This window comes from Talpa occidentalis, unplaced genomic scaffold (assembly GCF_014898055.3).
Source record: "Talpa occidentalis isolate TD23 unplaced genomic scaffold, MPIMG_talOcc4v2.1 talOcc4.13, whole genome shotgun sequence".
Lineage (NCBI taxonomy): Eukaryota > Metazoa > Chordata > Mammalia > Eulipotyphla > Talpidae > Talpa > Talpa occidentalis.
In genome coordinates this window covers 17407717-17427773 of record NW_023601322.1, presented here as the reverse complement: position 1 = coordinate 17427773, position 20057 = coordinate 17407717, and the positions used below count along the sequence as shown (strand labels likewise).

General features: G+C 37.2%; 1 protein-coding gene and 1 long non-coding RNA gene across 6 annotated transcripts in view; both read left to right on the top strand.

The window, feature by feature from the left end:
* Positions 1-10810, top strand: part of ME2 (malic enzyme 2) — an 80075-nt gene extending 69265 nt beyond the window's left edge. For all 4 annotated transcript variants that reach the window (XM_037508501.2, XM_054694041.1, XM_054694043.1 and 1 more), the window contains exons 14-16: positions 1461-1531; positions 2694-2792; positions 5305-10810. In XM_037508501.2, coding sequence (XP_037364398.1) covers positions 1461-1531; positions 2694-2792; positions 5305-5472 — 338 coding nt within the window. In that variant the 3' untranslated portion in view covers positions 5473-10810. The remainder of the gene's footprint in view (positions 1-1460; positions 1532-2693; positions 2793-5304) is intronic.
* A 221-nt stretch (positions 10811-11031) lies between these two features.
* Positions 11032-17328, top strand: LOC119243780 (uncharacterized). Of its 2 annotated transcripts, XR_005124817.1 has the most exons (4): positions 11032-11237; positions 13280-13399; positions 13583-13719; positions 16739-17328. It is a non-coding gene; the product is annotated as an uncharacterized LOC119243780 (long non-coding RNA). The 2 variants fall into 2 exon arrangements; XR_008551349.1 differs by lacking the exon at positions 13280-13399.
* The last annotated feature ends 2729 nt before the right edge of the window (positions 17329-20057 follow it).

Here is a 20057-nt window from a genome sequence, read left to right as displayed (position 1 = left end):
GCCCACACCCTATTCCAGGTGCCCACCATCGGGCATGCATTCAGGACTAGGATCCATCATCTATCCTGATGGCGGAAGGGCAGAAAAGCCTGATATTTTCTTTACCCTACATACTGACATAGTTAAAAAGTAAAAAAGATAATGAGACATGTAAAGTGACAGGGCAACACAAGGTAAAAGTTGCAAAAACAAGAAGGAACTCAAGATATCAGACAAGTGCTGTGAAATGGAAGCGTGTATTATGTTTATAGAGATAAAAATCAAGCTTTAAAAAGTCAGCCAAGTACCACTAAATTCTAAAATTGAAAAATACAATAAATTAAGAACTCAGTGAATGAGGCTTACCACAGATTAGACCAATGGGAATTAATAAACTGGAAGATAGTGAGAAGAAATAAATAGAGGGAAAAAAAGAGGACAATGTAGAAAAACAAATTAGATAGGCTTTTAGTTGAAGTCCCAGAAGAAAATGAAAGTAAGAGTGAAGCAGCCCTGTGACTGAGAATTTCTGATACCAGTACACAATATGCAGAAAGCTCAGTGTAACTGATGTGGGATAAATAAAAAAAACTGCAGAGCCTCCCTGATGGCCTAGGGATTAAGTCTCAGCACTATCACTGCTGTGGCCTAAGTTCGATCCCTGGCCAGGGAGCTGACCCACATATGGTACAGCAGACCTTTCCTGTCTTGCCCGCTGCTCCCCTCAACATTTGAGTATATATGCCTGTTCTGTTCCCCACTCTGTCTATGGTGAATCCTCTCACCACCCCCCATTCCCCCCCAACACCTCTGTTCGTTTTACACCTCATTTCTTCTATGCAAAAAAAAAAAAAAAAAAAGAAAAAGATTAAAAAGAAAAAGAAACCCACATCTAATATCATTATTACAAAGCTTCAGAAAATAACAACAAAGAGAAGACTATGAATATGTTCAAAATAAAAAGATTTCCTCCAAAGGAGTAACTGCCAGATTGGCAAATGATTCAACAGCAACAAGATACCAGAAGGTATGGGATGATATATTTAAGTCACTCATGCAGAATATTTGTTCATTACACAGCTCAGTTATCCTTCATGGAGTAAGGTAAAATGAAGAAATTTTCAGAAAAACAGAAACACCCCAGGATTCACTACCTGCAGCCTATAAGAAAGGAAAAGCAATTCTAAAGTGTGTTCCTTAGGCAGAAGAAAAATAATCTCAGGTTCAAGCTCAGAGACATAGGAAGGAATGATGAGGAAAGGAAGTCGTGAATATGAGTTAGACAAAACAAATGTTGTATTGAGAAAAGTCATTTGATTTTAGCTAAGAATTCTTTTATCTTGATTGCTTTGGGGGGAAGGGCTCTTTGGGTTGTGGTGAGTTACCATTAATTTGCTTTAAATCTGGGAATTATTTCATCATTTACTTTTCATCATTTGAAAAGTAACATTACTAAATCAACTATTTAAAATGTTTTCTAGGCGTGGCTCTAGCTGTTATTCTCTGTAACACCCGGCATATTAGCGACCATGTTTTCTTAGAAGCTGCAAAGGTAAATGTTTTAAATATTGTTTGGTTTCTTTAGAGATGAATTATAAAGATTAGTGGATCTTAATTAAAAGCAGACATAGAATAAGAGAAGAGAATGGGAAAACTATTATATTTTTGATTTGCCCGTATCCTTTTGCCTAAAAATAATTTTTTATCCTGAGTTTTCAGATGTTGATTGTCTGATATGAGTCCTTTCGTATTTGTGGGGTTTTTTAAGATTTATTTCCATGTAGAAGAATTGAGGTATAGGCCAGAGGTGTGGGGGTGAGATGATTCACCAGAGACAGAGTAGGGAGCAGAACAGGCGGATCTACTGAAATACACTGCAAGGGGAGCAGTGGGTGCTGTGCATGTGGGTTAGCTCTCTGGCCAGGGATAGAACACAGGCCATCACAGTGGGCCTTCTCAATGGTAGCACTAAGCCTTAACCCCTTACATACCCTGGAGGCTCAGAGTACTTTCATATTTGAAACACATATACTGTACCTGTAGTACATATTTCTGAAGGGTAATGTGACAGCATAGATAAAATTATAACTCCTTTTATTTTTTAATGGACAAGTACTGTTTTTTTTTTAATGAGGACCTATTGAAGCTCCAGATTTTGCAATATGAATTTTGAAGAAATCACATTAATATACTTGACATGGCAGAGCAGACCTCCTGTTTCACCTGCTGCTGCCCTCAGCAGTGTATTTTAGTGAATCTACCTGTTCTGCTCCATACTCTGTCTCTGGTGAATCCTCTCACTGCCCCCCATGCTTCTGACCTGCACCCCAGTTCTTATATGCATAAATAAATCTTTTTAAAAAAATAAATCACATAATACACACTTGAATGTCTACTTTCATAGGAGCCATTGTAGTTAGGCCAAGCCTGTATATATTAGGTAAAATATATATCAATAAGTTTTTATATCTGGTTATTTCTTTATTGTTTGATGGTGAACAGTTTTACTTTCTGCAGTGGCTTAAATATGTTCCTGCTAGAAATAAGACTTATGTTACCTATATTATTCTCTGCTGTCCTAAACCTTTTTCTGTTTTATTAGCTCCTTATTGTAATGTGTAAACTTAAACAAAACTCCTTATTGTAGTGTGTAAACTTAAACAAAATTGTGACAAAACTTAAACGAAAGTATAAAAAGCTTTTTTTCTCTTCAGGCACTCACAAATCAGTTGACGGATAAAGAGCTAGCTCAAGGAAGACTTTACCCACCACTTGCTGATATTCAGGAAGTTTCTATTAACATTGCCATTAAAGTAAGTTAATAATTTATACCTCTCTTTATAATTTTAGTGAGGTTTTCTTATACAAGTAATACAAGTTTACTAGATGTTAAGTTTGAAACATTTAAGAAATGCGAAGAAGAAATTTTAGATCATGCATATTCTCTTTTTTTATTTAAATTTTATTTTTATATTCCCCATACAATTACAACCCCCTTATTTTGACCCCAATCTCTCCTTTCCCCACACCCACCCTCCATAGAGTGTCTCTGGTTCATAGTTGTTTGTTGATTTTGATATTTTCTTTCTTATAGTTATTCTTTTTCCTGGTCCCTTATTTAAGTTTTCTAGATTCCTGCTATGAGTGAGACCATCCGGTATTTTTCTTTTTCCTTCTGGCTTATTTCGCTGAGCATGATCCCTTCCAGCGCCATCCATGTTGCTGCAAATTGCATGTGTTTATCTTTTTTGAATGCTGAGTAATATTCCATGGTGTATATGTACCACATCTTCTTGATCCAGTCATCTATTTTTGGGCATTTGGGCTGTTTCCATGGCTTAGCACTATTGTAAACAGTGCTGCTATAAACACAGGGGTGCAGGTGCTCTTTGGAATTAATGTTTCTGTGTCCTTTGGGTAAATACCTAGGAGTGGAATTGCTGGATCATATGGAAGCTATAGGTTTAGTAGGTAAAGAAATCTCCACATAGTTCTCCATAGTGGTTGGACCAGTTTGCACTCCCACCAGCAGTGCAGGAGAGTTCCTTTTTCTCCACATCCTCGCCAACATTTGTTGTTGCTAGTTTTTTTTTAATATGTGCCATTCTCACTGGTGTAAGATGGTATCTCATGGTAGTTTTGATCTGCATTTCCCTGATTACAAGTGATGTTGAACATTTTTTCATATGTCTGTTGGCCATTTGCATTTCCTCTTCAGAGAAGTTTCTTTTTAGCTCTTCTGCCCGTTTTTTGACTGGATTATTTTCTTTGTTTTTGTTGAGTCTCATCAGCTCTTTGTAGATTTTTGTGCTCAATCCTTTATCATTAGTGTTGTGTGCAAAAATTTTCTCCCAGTCGGTGGGGTTTCTCTTTGTTTTGGTTATTGTCTCTTTTGCTGTGCAGAAGCTCTTTAATTTGATGTAGTCCCAGCTGTTTATCTTTGCCTTAACTATCACTGCTTTGGGTGATGTGTCTGTAAAGATGTCTTTGATGTGCATATCATGGAGTGTTTCGCCTATTTTTCCTTCTATGTATTTTATGGTTTCAGGTCTTATGTCTAGTTCTTTAATCCATTATGAGTTGGTTTTTGTGCATGGTGTTAGGTAGTAGTCAAGCTTCATTCTTTTTGCAAGATCATGCATATTCTTAGTACCAGAATATAACCCACATTATTTTGAGTTTGTTGCCTTCTTGTCTTTTTTCTTTCCTAGCACATATGTATATACTTAGGCACCTGTGCCTATTTTTATAATTGGGTTCTCCCTGCACTTTTTCACATTTATGATATAGTATAAGCCTTTGAGGTTCAAATCAGTGATTCTCATGTGTGATCACTAATGCCGAATGGGAGTCTTTTTGTATTTATATCCTAGTTTGTTTAACCATTTCTCTACTTTGGGCATTTGAACATTTTCCTTTTTGTTAGAAATAATATAGTAGTGAAAATCCTTAGAAAAACTTTTATGTGCACTTGTGATTTTTTTCCCTTAAGATAAATTCCTCATCATAAGAACAAAAGGTATTAATTTGTTAAGGTTCCTGTTACATATTATCAAATATCTTGTCAGGAAAAAAGTGTTGATTTACATTGTACCTGTGGATCTGAGGGTATCTTTTTTCCCTCACTTTTGGCAATACTTAGAATTATTTTTAAATCTTGCATATTTAATAGGTAAAAATTGTATGTTGTTTTTATTACAGCATGTGTTATTAATGAGATTGAAGAATTTTGTTTATTAATTTATTGTATTTCTTCCATAAACTGCCTGTTCACGACCTTTGCTTGTTTTTATATTTATCTTTCTACTTCTTAACATTGAATTCTAAGGGCTCTTTATATACTTAGGGTAGTGATCTGTTTGCTGTATTTGTATTTTCCCATTTGTTATTTATTTTAATTTGTGAAATTGTTTGACATGCCATTAAAAGATGTTAAGGGAATTATCTGTTTATTGAATGGAGTGTCTCCTCACCTTCTGTGAATGTCATTGCCTCTCCCACTCCTAAATCATACAAATATCTACCTTCGTTGTTTTCCAAAAACAAAGCATTGTAATCCCTCTGCACTTTATTTTAGTGTATGATGTGCAAAGAGGTAACTTTAAAATGCATCAAACTTACGGTGAGATTGCAGGTGATTTTTAAAAATTTTTTCTACTTTCCATAGTTTCCAAATGTTTTAAAATTAGCACAAGTACTCTTTATTTTTTTAATTTGGAAAAAAAATAACGTCCTTCTAAATTCCACATTTCTGTGTTTTAATAGTATTTTTCCTTTCAAATAAGTAACTCAGAGCCTGCATAGTAATCTTATTTTGTTTTCCAGGTTGCAGAATACTTGTATGCTAATAAAATGGCTTTCCGATACCCAGAACCTGAGGACAAGGCCAAATTCATCAGAGAAAGAATATGGCGAAGTGAATATGATTCACTGCTGCCAGATGTATATGAATGGCCAGAATCTGCATCCAGCCCTCCACAGATAACAGAATAGAAGCACTCCCACTGAAAAATACCTTCCATGCTTCAGGGAACCCTTTTTTTCAGGCACAAAGAGATAATGTTCTGAAATGTATGTTTTCTTTGTTGTATTCTCATCGACCACTTTGCTTGACTTAATTTTTGCCATTAATCTACATGTCTTTAGGGGGTGAATGTGTTGTTATTGACCACCAGTACCCTGCAATCAAATAACCATAATGCTTTGATTCTGATTTATAGCTCATACCACAGCAAAGAAGTGTTTAAAATGTATTTGTGAGTATCTTCATTTATGCTCTTGTTCATGCCTGCCAAAGTATTAGCTATTTACTATTTTAAGTAGTACTCTTAAGTCACCCATCATTTTTAGGGCTACTAAAATGGAAATTTACTTCCTGTTGATATGTATACAGGATTTTAAGAAGCCAGATTTAACCAAATTCTAAAGACAAATTATCGATATCTTAAAATGCTTTTTTATATCTGCTTCATTTTACCTTCATGCTCTGAAATTCCTTTACAATAGTTGAATCTAGAGAAGTGTAAAAAAATCTACCCTATTTATTTTCAGGAACTAAATTGAAACTTAATTATAACATTGTAAGAGAGAAATTGGAACTACTGCTGCCTTTAGACGAAATAGTCTCGTTTTCAATGGTGTATAAAAATCATAGTGTAACTATTTAATAAAGGTAATATCTTAAATTTAAGTGCTTCAATTATGCTATTTTATTACCCAAATGGAAAATTAGGTTTGCTTAGTATGAACAGCGCATTTCCATTTTCATTATTTGTAGATGATCCTAAGGGAAGGGGGTATGGAATGCATAATGCATAAATTAAATTATGACTGGCATCATGTGACTTAACAAATTAGTGATGTGTTTCTCATCTAAATGAGTAATATTTAACTGGAAAGGCTATACCCCTATTTAATAGGGGTGTTTTTTTATTACTTGAGATAATTTTGGAATGTTCCTGTAATTCATTTCTTTGAATATTATTAGTCGTAGGCATCTCTTTCTTCATGGAAGATGAATGTAACTTTTTTAAACCACCAGCTACTTGCTAAGTAGGGTTAAATAAGCAAGGTGTCCAGACCAGGAAATCCCATTTTGACCCCAGTAAGAATGGGTAATTGGTTATAAGACCAGTTTTCTTACGTGACTGACAATACTAGAGAGTTTAAAGGAAAATACAAAAGCATTATGAAAAATGGTAACATTGCTATATATTTGCCTAACATGATTGCTTTGAGGGAACAAAACTTTGAAATGTTCATTCTAGAATATTTACTATAAAAAATTATTCATAGCTACATGTCAGCATGCACATTGTTTGACAACTTTTGCCAAAGTCCATATGTTAGATGTGATACTCTGTAGAGGAAAAAAGGAACACTCCATTCATAGTTATTCTTCTTTACTTTCACCTTCATTGAGAGCTCAATTCTTAATAATTTTTGATACAATTCAGTACTTTAAGAATGCTTTAAATGGCATTGCCATTTGGAATATAGAAAAGTCAGTTAATGCATTTGACAGATGAGTAAAGTCAGAAGTTGCTAGATAAGTCTGTTTTGTAAAATAAGCAACTGGATCACAACTTGTTATATTGAGTTAAAGATGAACATTTTCTTTTTCATATTACCTTTGTCAAAACAAAACCACCATCAAAAATTCTCTGAAATATTGACTTTAGTTAGTAAATCTAATAATTGCAAGTTTGCTTTTTTTGCATAGTGCTTTTTAAAGGCAGGAACATACACTGAGTTTTAAAGTAATTTTACTGAGATGTTTGCTTATTAAATGTGTCCAGGACAATCCTCATGGAAATTAAAAATATTTTAGGGGAAAAGGCCAAATGGCATATACCCTACTTATTTAAATAAAACAAAAATCTTACATTTAAAAAAAAAATCTTACATTTATTTTTTAAGCATCTATTATTGTGTTATTTACCAACAGTATTTTAACAAGTAACAACTATTGAATGCGAATTAAAAAATAGTTTAATAGTCAAGCCAGGAATGCAGGCAGGAATTAACAGCATCATGGAAGAGGGGTAGCAGCATAATGCCATCAAATTGGAAAAGAAACTGAAACATTTGGGCCTTCATGGAAACTCTTACCTAACAAGAAGTTAATTATTTTGAAAAACATTATTTTGAATAGAGAAAAATTTCTGTAATTAGTCTGTCAGACGTGATTTGGTAGGAAAAAGGATACAAGTCTTTCTCATCTGGCACCACCGCCTGTATTATGAAACAAATTGCAAACTAGCAAGGAGAGGTTTATTAACTCTAATGGGAAGTTTTAAAGACTGCTTCTTACCAGGAAGTTGCCTCAAAATCACCATAAAGCTGCTTTAAAGTGCAGGTGCCTGTCTCCCCTCCTTGCAGGCCCCCGAAAGGTGTATTTTCTGCAGATCCCTCCTTGATTCGCATGCATACCCTTCCCTGCCTGCCCAATCTCTGCCTTTAGCAGAATTCTCAATCGTCTAGAAAGCTAATTGACTGCTCTTGCTGATGCAGTGGGTCTGGACTGTGGCCCAAAAGTCTCATCTCTGACAAGCTGCCAGATGCTGGTACAGAGAGTGTCCTGAGTGGCACTGCTTCTGGGTATGGAGTGTGGTGTGCAATTTATGTTCAGTGCACATGCAGAATATGCTTTATATGCAAAAGGTAAATTAGGTTTTTACACGGACTTGGTTTCATCTTTTTTCTAAGGTATTATTGACAATTTCAGAGATAGAACCTGATTTGATATTTGTATATATTAGTAACGATCACCACACTAAGTCAAGTTCATGACCGTACAGTTACAATGTTTCATTTGTTATGTGTAGTTTTATAGGATGTTTATAAGAACAAAAACTAATACAGAACTTTTAAACATTTTTCTAAAGCTACATTAACTAGAATATTGTTCAATTCTAGATTTTTAATGTACTTATTATCAAGTAAAACCTAGCAACCATTTTTCATTTATAAAAGATTAGCTATCAAATGGATATTTGTTTCTTCCCTGTTGTTGTTGTCTTATATGACTGACCCTATCCTTTGTTCTTTCTTTAAATTATCTGTCTCTGCAGATAAGATTCTGCTTTGCAAAGGAATTGCTTATATATTCATACCAAAGCATAATAACTGTTAAGGGATGTGGAACATTAGTTACTGCCCTCAGATAACTGAGAACCCCAAAGGGGATGGTGGGTAGAAAGCATTGCCTTAGAGAAAATGCTTCGTCCAAATGCTCCTGTAGCTTTTTTCCCAAGTCCATTCAGTAACCCTGGATGATAACATACTCTTGGGTTCTGTTGATTTCACCAAAATGGAATCCACTCTTAAGCATACATAATACTTGAAAACATTGATAAAAATCTCAATGCTCTTTACTGGGATTCCATTTAGAGAGACATTTTTAAAGGATGAAATAGCACCAATATCATATTTCCACCTAAAATAAGATCACACGGTTCAGAGGCAGGCACCTTGCTGGCTTTGTAGAAAATAGTGCAGGTTCATCATCTAAAACTTTGGCTCCTGACTGAGTTGTGATTTGGTCTTTCATGTGCATCTGAAAGTTAAAATGATCTAAATCCTCTACAGACAAGCTAAATCATGTAACAGACTTAGCATTTAAGAGATTTAAGATTAAGATATTAAGATATTTAAGCTACTTCTAAAACTGTAGGAAACGTCCATCTCCCCCCGGACCTCCTAACTGTGAAATCAAGGTAAGATATTTTCATGTGAGGAAAGATAAGTCTCTGTTTTGTTTTGTTTCCAATTTTAATAAATTCAGTTGGGCCTAATTAGGACATGATTCTTAGCGCTAAATCCTTACTAGGAGTTATTCAGATAAAGTAGTGATTAGATTTAAAAAACAATTGACATTTTTATTTATTTGACAAAATTGTGCTGTTCCAAGAAAAAAGTCGGGGTCTGATAATGCTTATGTGATCACAGTAGGTGAATAGAACATACAAATGAAGTCAAATTATTTTGGATGATTTGTATCTTTCTGTTACCAATTTTTTTTTGCCAATAAAATGTTTGTCATAAAGGCTATTTCATCTTGGTTTTTTTTCCTAAATAAAAACTTAATTTGCCACTACATTCAGCACAATTTTTAAAATTTTAAGACTAAGGGGAAATTTGTTTTCATTTTGCTCTTCAGTTTTCATTATGCTCTTTTGTGGTCTAGAAAAGTCACTTTCCCTTACTTTCCTCAATTTAAGTGTATAATCTAGCAAATTGTTGATTCATATATAGTCATTGAATTATCACCAACACTTTAGCTATGTACGGTTACCAAGTCATGATAAACTAAACTTTATGAGCACTGCCTACTCTGTGCCAGGTATTGTTCTAAGCATCAGCATACTTAAGCCTCAAACAGGCAGAGAGGTGATGGGACTTGCCAAAGTCCTCAGCTGGTGAGTGGCAGCTGGTGAGTGGCTGGGGCTCTTCACTGCAGTCCCTCAGCCTCTGTGATAGATGATTTCATCTGGATCTTAGACACCTTACCTTCATGAATTATGAAAATTCTTCACCGTTCTTACAAGATTGTCTTAAGCCCCTTTTAATTGCATTTTACCAGTTCATCTGGTTTGTACTTTGTTCCCATTCGTGATCTAGTATTTTAAGTGTTGGATATAAAGATAAAAGATTTGGTTTTGCATTTGATAAATTACACCAAAGATTCCTTGTAGTCAGCTCACTAACATCTTTTGTTAATTTCCACAGAACCACCAACTGTTATCACTGTGCAAATCAGTTTTGTTAGTGGTTATGTATTTTGTGAATCTGCTAATGTTGATGAATTTAAATTGTAAGATAGATATTTTAATGGTATCCGTTGTATTATATGCACATGTAACTTCCATAAAAAGGTGAGAACAGTTAGAAAGTAGTAATATAAAATTGTATGTGGTGTAGGGAATATCTATTTTAGTTAAATATTTTCAAAGTAAAATTTCTGCCCAATGTTTTATTATACTTTGCCTGATAACCTTAAAAATTAACTGAAACTAAAACTGTTATTTTTACTATTGATATTTTTGTGTGCCCTTTGATAACATCCCCAGCATTCGTTATTGACTTCAAGGAAGCCACGTTTCAAATATCATGCTTAAACTCTCACCTTTGTGTTTAAGATGAGATGAATAATCATGTGGCAGTTGCTCGTGTGACAACTAGTGTACGGGGACAGTTGTGTAGAGCCCATTGTGCCAGATTATTACTGATGGTTTCAGCAATCAGTCTAAAATCTTCATGATGATTGGGTTTTTTTTCTTTTGTGATATTTTAATTGTGATGAGATGTGTGTATTTTCTTAGTAAAATTCTATTCATAAAAAGTGCGTTGTGACCTTGTTTTTAAAGATTACTGTATATAGATACTTTTAAACTTAGTATTATCTTAAACCTTAACACACAGACACCCCAGAATAGCTGATCCATTGTGACTATATTGTAAAACTTAAATTTTCATGTGAAGCATGAAATCATGCTCCTCTTTTCCTTTTAGTCAGCTTCTTACTCTTTCTGTCCTTATTTAATCATAATGGAATGGAATTAATGAATTCCAATAATGGAATTATTTCTCGCTTCTTCCCCTCACCCCATATGTACTCCAAGACCCTAATCTTATAATATTAAGTTGATTTTGTGGTATAGGGGAAGAAATGACCTAACAGCTAATACCTAGTGAGTACTGCCTTCAGGCTACACAGACATTGAATTACAACTAACACCTCAGGCACGTTATGTATGGTAAGGACCTGCTATTCTTTTAAACTTCACAGTGACCTGATAAGGTGAAGCTATTAATATTTCCTCCATTTTACAGATGTAGAATTAGTCATAGAGTCACTTAAGCCAATGAAATGACAAAGTGAGGCTTTAAACCTCTCATGTTACAACTTGACAAAACCAGTTTAAACCATACACCGCCTAGGCTGAGAATGTGGCAGCAGCAAATCGCAGTTGTGTGGTCTCAGTCGCAATCAGCAACTTCGAGAAACCATCAAGTTCCTGTCACTTCCCCATCCAGTGACTGATTCCTTCCCTGCTGTCAGATCACTGACGTCCTGCCCCATCCTCACTCTTAGGGGGATAGCCTTGCTTCCTACTTAACAGAAATAGGACAATCATTTCCTCAGCTTCCTTGGAAAAGTGAGAAGCAGCAGCCCGACATCCAGGAGCTGGCCTGGTCTGAGCCGGCCCTACTCTCACCAGGGACTCCCAGCAACCTGGGTGGTCTCCATCTGGACTAAACCATGTGACAACATTGACATCAGAAAAGGCCACTCTGACCACGATGGATCCAGAGGGAAAGAAGGCCATTCCATCTTGTCTGCACACGGACAACACACGGACATGGTCCAAGCCTTGGAATGACCGAACCCCTTCTCTTCCCACTCCTACCCCCCAAATCCTGCTTAGTGTGCTTGACTAGTCATTTAGCCTCACTCTAGTCTACTCCCTTTAGATGTTATTTATCAAGATAACCAAACTTAGAATTGTCTCCATTTTCTGACAGCACCCCGTGTAGAGCAAACCCTAACTTCTGTGGCTCCTCTGCAAATTCACACAACCAAAACCCAAATGCTGCAATTGGTGCTTTCCAATGTCTCTTACAAAAATATCTCACAGTTCCCTATGGTGTGTTTACCCTCCTGCAAGTAAGAAATTCAACTTGGTCACAGCTCCTGTTGGTCTTTGTCAGGAGGACGGAGATAGCCTGCACCTGTACCCATGCAGAAGAGTCAACCAGGGCCACCCCCACCCCAACAGGCGCAGGTGGATTCTCCTCACCCTCTCATGAGCATCACTCATCAATTCTCCCTTCTCTGTTTAATCCATTTCCTCCCATGAATAATCTCAGGAGCCATGAAACCCCTAAAGTAAGATGCAGAATTGTGCTTATGTCTTGAGCAGGGAGAAGGCCCATCATCTTTATTAAATGGACTTTTCTCTAAGCAGAAAAGATGAAGAACAACTAGCTTAGACCATTTTAAACTAGTCCATCGTGTTTTGGAAGAGGAGGCAAGCTGAAATACAAGTTCCAACTTTCACCAAGGCTTAAATAGGTAGACAAAGATCTTTCATTACCTGCTAAAGCAAATAATACTCATATGTCAGCATCAGTGACTCCACACCCCGTCCCCAAGTACCTACCCCACTTCTTAAATCCTGAACAATATGCATGTCAAATACCATCTAGTTTGTATTTAAACTGATTAGAAGGCAACTTTAAAAACAAGTTTTTTTCTCAACTGGTTTGATAATTAAGACACTGCAGACAGAGCAACCAGGAGAAAAACCTCTCAGATCTCTGACTTCTGCGGGTGTAATTGACTAGCAATGACAACTGCTGCAGTCGGAATCCACACCCATCCCTGCAGGGGCCACAATTGCGGCAGGCTGCCCTCAGCGATGACTTCACACACCAAGGGCACTTAGACACTCTGATAGGTGACTTCAGTTTTGTCCTGCCATGCTCAGAACCATGTTCAATCTAAGATGTCTTCTTCATCCTTTCTTCCTCCCAGTCTCCTTCCCTAGAAATCAGACCTGCTTCATGGTCCGAAGGCGCCCAACCCCGCCCAGCTCCCTCCCCATGTTCACTGGCATTTTTCCCTGTAAATCACTGGCATGTTTAGTCCTGTCTTGGTGCCTGCCTTTTGCAGGATCCATATCAATGCAGCAGGTGATTTGGAGTGTACGTTGGTCAGTTAGAAACACTGAAATTTTTACAGCCATTGGTATGATAATTAGAATATCTGGGTTTTCTGATGCTGTTTCTTTTCTAGATACGATTTCCCAAACTTCAGACCATGTTGTAAACTATCCAAAGTCAAGCTGGACACCTACTCCCAAAGCAGACACTTTCAGAGCAATAACAGTAGCAAAGAGATCTGATGCTGACGGAGGTGGGTTACTCCTCTGTGAGTAATCAACTACCAACTACCAGGCTTTAATGAAAACGACGCTCAGACCAAATTCTGCCATGCAAGCAGACATTTGATTGGCAGCTCTTCATTAGACAGCAGACATATAACAATTCATGTCATGTAATGTACATTTGATGACAGCTTTGCTTTCTGTCCTTTCAGGTCCTGTGGCCACACCCTACACAGGAAAGTTTCACTCTACGTGAGCAACATTCCAGAGGCAGGATTAGGTATCATGAAGTCAGAAATGGCTTTGGACACAATACATAGGGAACCCACCCTCAGGTTCCATCCCAAGGGTAAGATTTATAGTCTCATTGGATTCTTTAATCTGTTTGTCCACAGGTGGGGACGATCTCTCTGTTATTCAGCCAATTTCCTCTATATACATATCTCTAACATACTGCAATTTAAGGACAAAAGTCCATTTTTAGCATTCCTCATGCTAATTAACAAGTCACTGGAGTCACCAATAAAATCCACTTTTGAAAATGATATACTAATGAACAAGGCATGTTTTTTTTTTTATCAAAATGATAAAAATAGAAAGTCTTGAAGTAACTGCTACCATAATGCAGTCCTTCCTGACATACCATGATCACCCCAGGACTCCCCATGACACATCACCTGACCACCCCTACAATTAAAGCTTAAATTAATTGACAAGTACTTGGTATCACATGAATATAACAAAATATTAAAAACCAACGATAGCCATTGGAGCAGATCATCTATCTCAATTTGATTTAGAAAATGGTCACCGTGGAGTTGAGAGATTAGTGTTCAAAAATGCTTTCAAGAAAGGTAAGGAAATAGTTCATTTGAGTGAAATCCAAGTGCTAGGATTATGAAAGGAAATATAATGTAGAATGAATTGAGAAAAAACCTTTTCTGGATGAAAAAATTCTGCTTGGTCAGTTAAATTTGAGGTACAGGGCCTTCCTGGTGGCGCAGGGGGTTAAGCACAGCACTGTGAAGCAATCCACAGCCTCTGCACCTCAAGTTCGATCCCAGGCAGCTAGGGAGCAGCCCACATGGTGCAGCAGACCTCTCCTGTCTCGCCTGCTGCTCCCCTCAGCAGTGTATTTTGGTCAGTCTGCCTGTTCTGTTCCCCACTCTGTCTCTGGTGAGTCCTCATCCCCTGCATCTCTGGCCTGTACCCCAGTTCTTTTATGCATAAATAAATAAATCTTAAAAAAAAACTGAGGTGCAGATTAGACATATTTTGGATGACACTCAGCATCCAATCCTACTCTGGAGACATTTCCCACTCTGTAGAATGTTGCCGGAGATAGAATGTGCCACCTTCTGCTATGAAAGTCAAAGCAGTTAGGGCAGAGCCTCCTTTCCCTCCCTCCAGGCAGCAAGAGGTAGCTAATGTTGGGAAGTCAACGGTGGTGCCCACATGAAGCACGGAGGCAAGACTGTGGCTGTTGCTTCCGCTACTTGCATTAGTTCTTGTTTTCATCATTGATAAACTCTCTGGTCTCCTTTCAATCGGCTTTAATAAGCCAAAATTTATTTCTAAGACTACAATCAATAATTCTGACTGACATCTAATTAAGATGTCGACTTTTTTTTTTAAAGATTTCTTTATTTATGCATACAAGAACTGGGGTACAGGCCAGAGGTGAGAGGGGTGAGAGGATTCACCAGAGACAGAGTGGGGAGCAGAACAGGCGGGTTGACTGAAATATACTGCTAAGGGGAGCAGTGGGCAAGTCAGGAGAAGTCTGCAGGGCCAAGTGGGTCACCTCCTTGGTCGGGATCCAGCTTGTGTTGCGGTGGCTACAGGTAGCTGCGTCTTAACCCCTTGCACCACCAGGGAAGCCCCAAGATGTCAACTATTTATAAATGCATATGCATCAGCCCATCCAACTCAACTATAAGCAAATCGAAAGCTGGGGTTATGTCTTTTGCTTATTTTGTATAATCTCAAAATCACTTTCTCACCCAGTTCAGGTTTAAGCAGCATTTGATCTCACATAACCAAATAATGAACAAAAAAAATTCTGAATATAATTTGAATCGAAGGGAACAAAGTCATGGAGTCTGCCATGTTAGCATGCTATTCATTCTGAAACTTGCTATTGCTTTTTATTAACTGGTAATCAGAGGCACTATCCTTCCCCCCTTATTGCAGGTCAGTTACACTTGTTAAGGAGGTCCCAGGGAGGCCCACCTATCTATGTGTCGAGAAAACCATCAATACCTTACATGTAGGTTACCTCTAAGCAGAAAGCTAGAAAGAAAAAAGAAAACAGCTTTCTTCTTTGTGTATAAATGATATAATTAGATGTGCTAGGTATCACTTTGGGATGACTCACACTGGAATAACACTTTACAAAATATTTTCAACAAACACCATTTAGTCCTGACAAAAAAATTGAGACAAGAAGGGCAATTATTATCCTCATTTTACTAATGGAAAAACAGAGGCTTGGAAAATTTAAATGACCTGGTCAAGGTCACCCAAGTACAAACGGATGAAATCAAGACTCCAATAGTCCTTTGACTCAAAACTTCATGTTGTTAAACAGTGTAAATAAACAAATTACAAATTGGAAAAATATTTGCAGTGTATCTTAGAGAGTTATTCTCCTTATTAATTTCTATTTCTTTAATATATTTCTATATTTAAATTTATTTAAATTTGAATGTCTATATTTAATATTTTCTACATTCCTATTAATATACAAAGCATCTAAAATGAGAAAAAAAGGCCACCCACACAATAAAAAATGGAACAAAAGATATGGACAACAAGTTCACAGCAAAAAAAAGGCAAATGACTTTTAAATTTATGTAAATTAAAATATCTGGCAACATTCAGGCAGGGAATACATTTGTTTGTCAGTTGCAACTACTGGAAGGCTACAGATATAAGAATTTCACAAAAAATACAAAAGCATTCCATGAGAATCAACAGGCTATAGGGATTTTACAATCAAGAGAAATGTGCATTTTATTATTATTTTTGTATACTATGGGCTATACTTCCTTTATATCAGTTAAATAAATGAAAAAATTATTTATTAAATAAGCATATATGTATTTTTGCCAGACAGCTGGCCATCAAATATTTCTCAGTATATCGCTGAGTATATCCAAATACAAAAGGAATTACAGTTAAATCTAAAAATATATTTGCTACTCAGTAATGGGTCTAAAAATGTCAATGGGTCAGAACCTCTCTCACCAATTCTGGGTCCCATGTACCATGCTGTCAGCAACTAAGATTTTTGAAATAAAAGTGATAAGATTTTTGACTTATTAAAATGATATAAAATCGTTAATGAAATAAATTTTACTTTACAGAAATCCAGCCAGTAGTGCAAAAGAAACAGTAGTTACAACATCACCGTTGTGCAACTCCTAGAGAAACAATGAATCCAGAGAAGAATTAAGAATATACATATTACAAACAGGGATGCTTTAGGTTAATGGAAATTTTGTAATGGGTGGATGAGGCTGACAAACTGAATCCACTGATCAATCTTAACAGCATCAAAAAATGCACAGCCAGGTATTAGAAAGTACACTACAACCTATGAAATATTCTTGCTCTCCATGGCCAAGGAATCCTAACTTACTCAAGTATCTAGTATCTAACTACTAGTTTACAGTAAATATTAGAGCTAGAGAAACAAATTAAATGACACCACAAGGAAGCAATTGGCAAATTCCAGAACTTTACGAATTCTACAGGACAAACGACCTGTTTTCTTTAACAACAACAACAACCAAAAAGTGTGTGGAAATAAAACAGGAAGATAAGTTCCTAATGATTAAAAAAGACTTAAGGAGCAAATCAACCAAATACAGTGTGTGAACATTATTTGCATCCTGATTTGTACAAACCAACTATAAGAAGGTGTTTTTTGAGGAATCCTGAGAAAGCCAAATATGGACTGGATATTGAAATATGTTATTATTGTTTATTCTTCTATATTTGATAATGGCATTGTGGTAAGACTTTTTAAATGATCAATATCAAAAAATTAAAATGTATTCATAATGCAACAAAGAAACAAATCTTAATGGTTACTCCTGATAAATAAAGACAAACAAACTTGATATATTAAAAAATTATTGCTAGCTTTTTCAAGTGAAACAGTAGTTAAGTGTTTAAAGAGACATTGTTTTCATTTTTTTAGTTTTCTGATTGAAGAAATCAGTTTCAAAAATTATGAAGGGACCAGGAAAATTTGAAAAATGTGAACAGTGACTGCATATATGAAAATGTTAAGGAATTATTGTCTTCACCATTATTTTATGGTTGCATATTTTTTAGTACTTATCTTTCATATTTGTATACTGAACTGAACTACCCACCATACCACGTTATGGGTATATGCAAAATGAGAGTTTTAAAAAGAAAGAATCCTTAAATACTTATATAAGTATGAATAAAAAGAAATTGTGCCTTGAATTTGATTTGAAATAACCCAGGGTTTTGTTGCTGCTTTTCGGAGAGAATAAGATTATAAGTGAAACAAGATGAACCAGATGTTGCTAACTATTGAAGGTGAGTGATAATTATACACAAAGGATCATGAAACATGTTCTCAACTTTTGCATAAATTTAAAAATTCTCATAAGGGAAAAAATTTTATATGAACAGAAAGTTATATCCACACTTCTTTAAAGATGTAACTGCCTCTGAGAAAAGAAGTTATAGGAAACTCTCTGATGGGTGGGGAAGAACAAGCCATGAAATTCTGGAGGGGATGGGTCTTTCTGACTGCAACAGCATTGTTAATTTAGCCCCTGAACCACCACAGGTTCTTGTCCCAGGAAGCGGTCAAAAGGAATTTGCAGACATTTTAGATAAGTAAGCAGAGAGAAACAAACTTCGTTTAAGAAAATAAAGAAAATTTTATTTAAAGGAAGAAAGTAAGGACTCCCAAGTACAGGGCAAGGAAGCCATTGTGGGCCTGTGTCTAGGGGTATTTAAACATTTTCTCCCCCTCTATTCTAAAATCTCATCACATTGTTTTGTGATTGGCTCTTTGTCCCAGTGGCTATACTCCTCCAGGCAGACGTGCCCATTTTCCCAGCCCTCTTTTTTTTTTTAGAGTTTCTCTTTTTCTTCCTGTCCAAGGTCTCCTAAAATTTACTGTTCCAATTAACCTCAAATTTCTCTATTCCTATCTTAGAAGCCCTCTCTTAACTCTCCCAAAGTCCCTGACGGCACTGTCCCTGACACTGCCTAATTAACCCTAACTTGCCTGAGACTCATTTGGAGGGTATAATGGGGGTTGGGGGGCAGAGAAGGGAGGATTCCTGTAAGGGCAGGAATGGACCAGTGCAGGTTTTCTGATCCCATGCAGACCGAGTAAAGGAGGAGTCAGAGTCCTCAGTGGCTTTTTGCAGGCTTTTATTGGGGTTTACCAGGTACACAGCAGGCAGGGGTACTGGGGGGCCAGAAGGCTGGCAGGCCTCCCAGCCCTCAGCAAGTCTTCACTCTATCTGGGCTCTCCGGCGTTCTCTCTCTCTGCTTCTGCTGCTGCTTTCTCAGCTTCTCTTTTGACTTCTGCTGGCATCCCCGTGATGCTGCCCTTTAAAAAAGCCCAGTCTTAGCCCAGGTGAATCCCATCTACCTATGCCCACACCCTATACCAGGTGCCCGCCATCAGGCATGCATTCAGGACCGCAAGGATCCATCATCTATCCCGATGGTGGGAGGGCAGAAAAGCCTGACATTTTTTCCTTACCCTACAATTCCTTTGCTGAGCTGTGCCCCAGATCTAGCTGTAGGTCAGTATGTGTCTTCATAAGCAGGCAAATGTCAGGATAAATACAGTTCAAGTTCTAGTGTTTAATACTTTGCCAAATCAGACTCCGCTTGACCAAATCCACTGTATTTTCCTAAGTCTAAGTCTCAACTATCCTACAAGACCCAGCCCAACTCCTGCAGTTCTTGCTTTATCTCAGGGCTAGTGATTCCCCCTGCTTCCCATGTTCTTATCATTCACCTTGCCTTCCCAATTGCTCCCTCCTCTGTTATCTGATCCATTTTTTTCTGCTCCTTAAAACCAGAAACCAAACATATTTTAAAAATTCTCTTAGCATCAAAAATAATACGAACCACAGAGTTGGAGATCAATTAATATTTCAATAAATAAAGTCTTCGCAGAGGCCCCAAAGTAGAGTATTTCATGCTATATTGAACAAAGGGGTGGAGCTGGGTGGCATGGGAAGCGTTCTTCGTTGGTTCTCCTGGTGCTTGCGAACCACCCTCCTACCCACAGCTCATCAATCCCTGTTGCGAAGCTGCAGGATACTTGACCACCTCAAGAGAAAATCAGGGCACCTGGCACTGCATAGGAGCTTGAAATTCTTTTTTTTTTCCCAGTTGCAATTTATTTTTTAAGATTTATTTATACAAGAGCTGGGGTACAGGCCAGAGGCGCGGGAGGGTAAGAGGATTCACCAGAGTGGGGAAAAGAACAGACTGACTGAAACACACTGCTGAGGGGAGCAGCGGGCGAGCCAGGAGAGGTCTGCCGCGCCATGTGGGTATCTCCCTGGCCTGCCGGGAATCGAACCCGCGCTGCAGCGGCAGCGGACAGCTTCACAGTGCTGCCCTGCTGTTGCAATTTAAACGGAATGAATCCTCTCCCTCGGGTTAGTG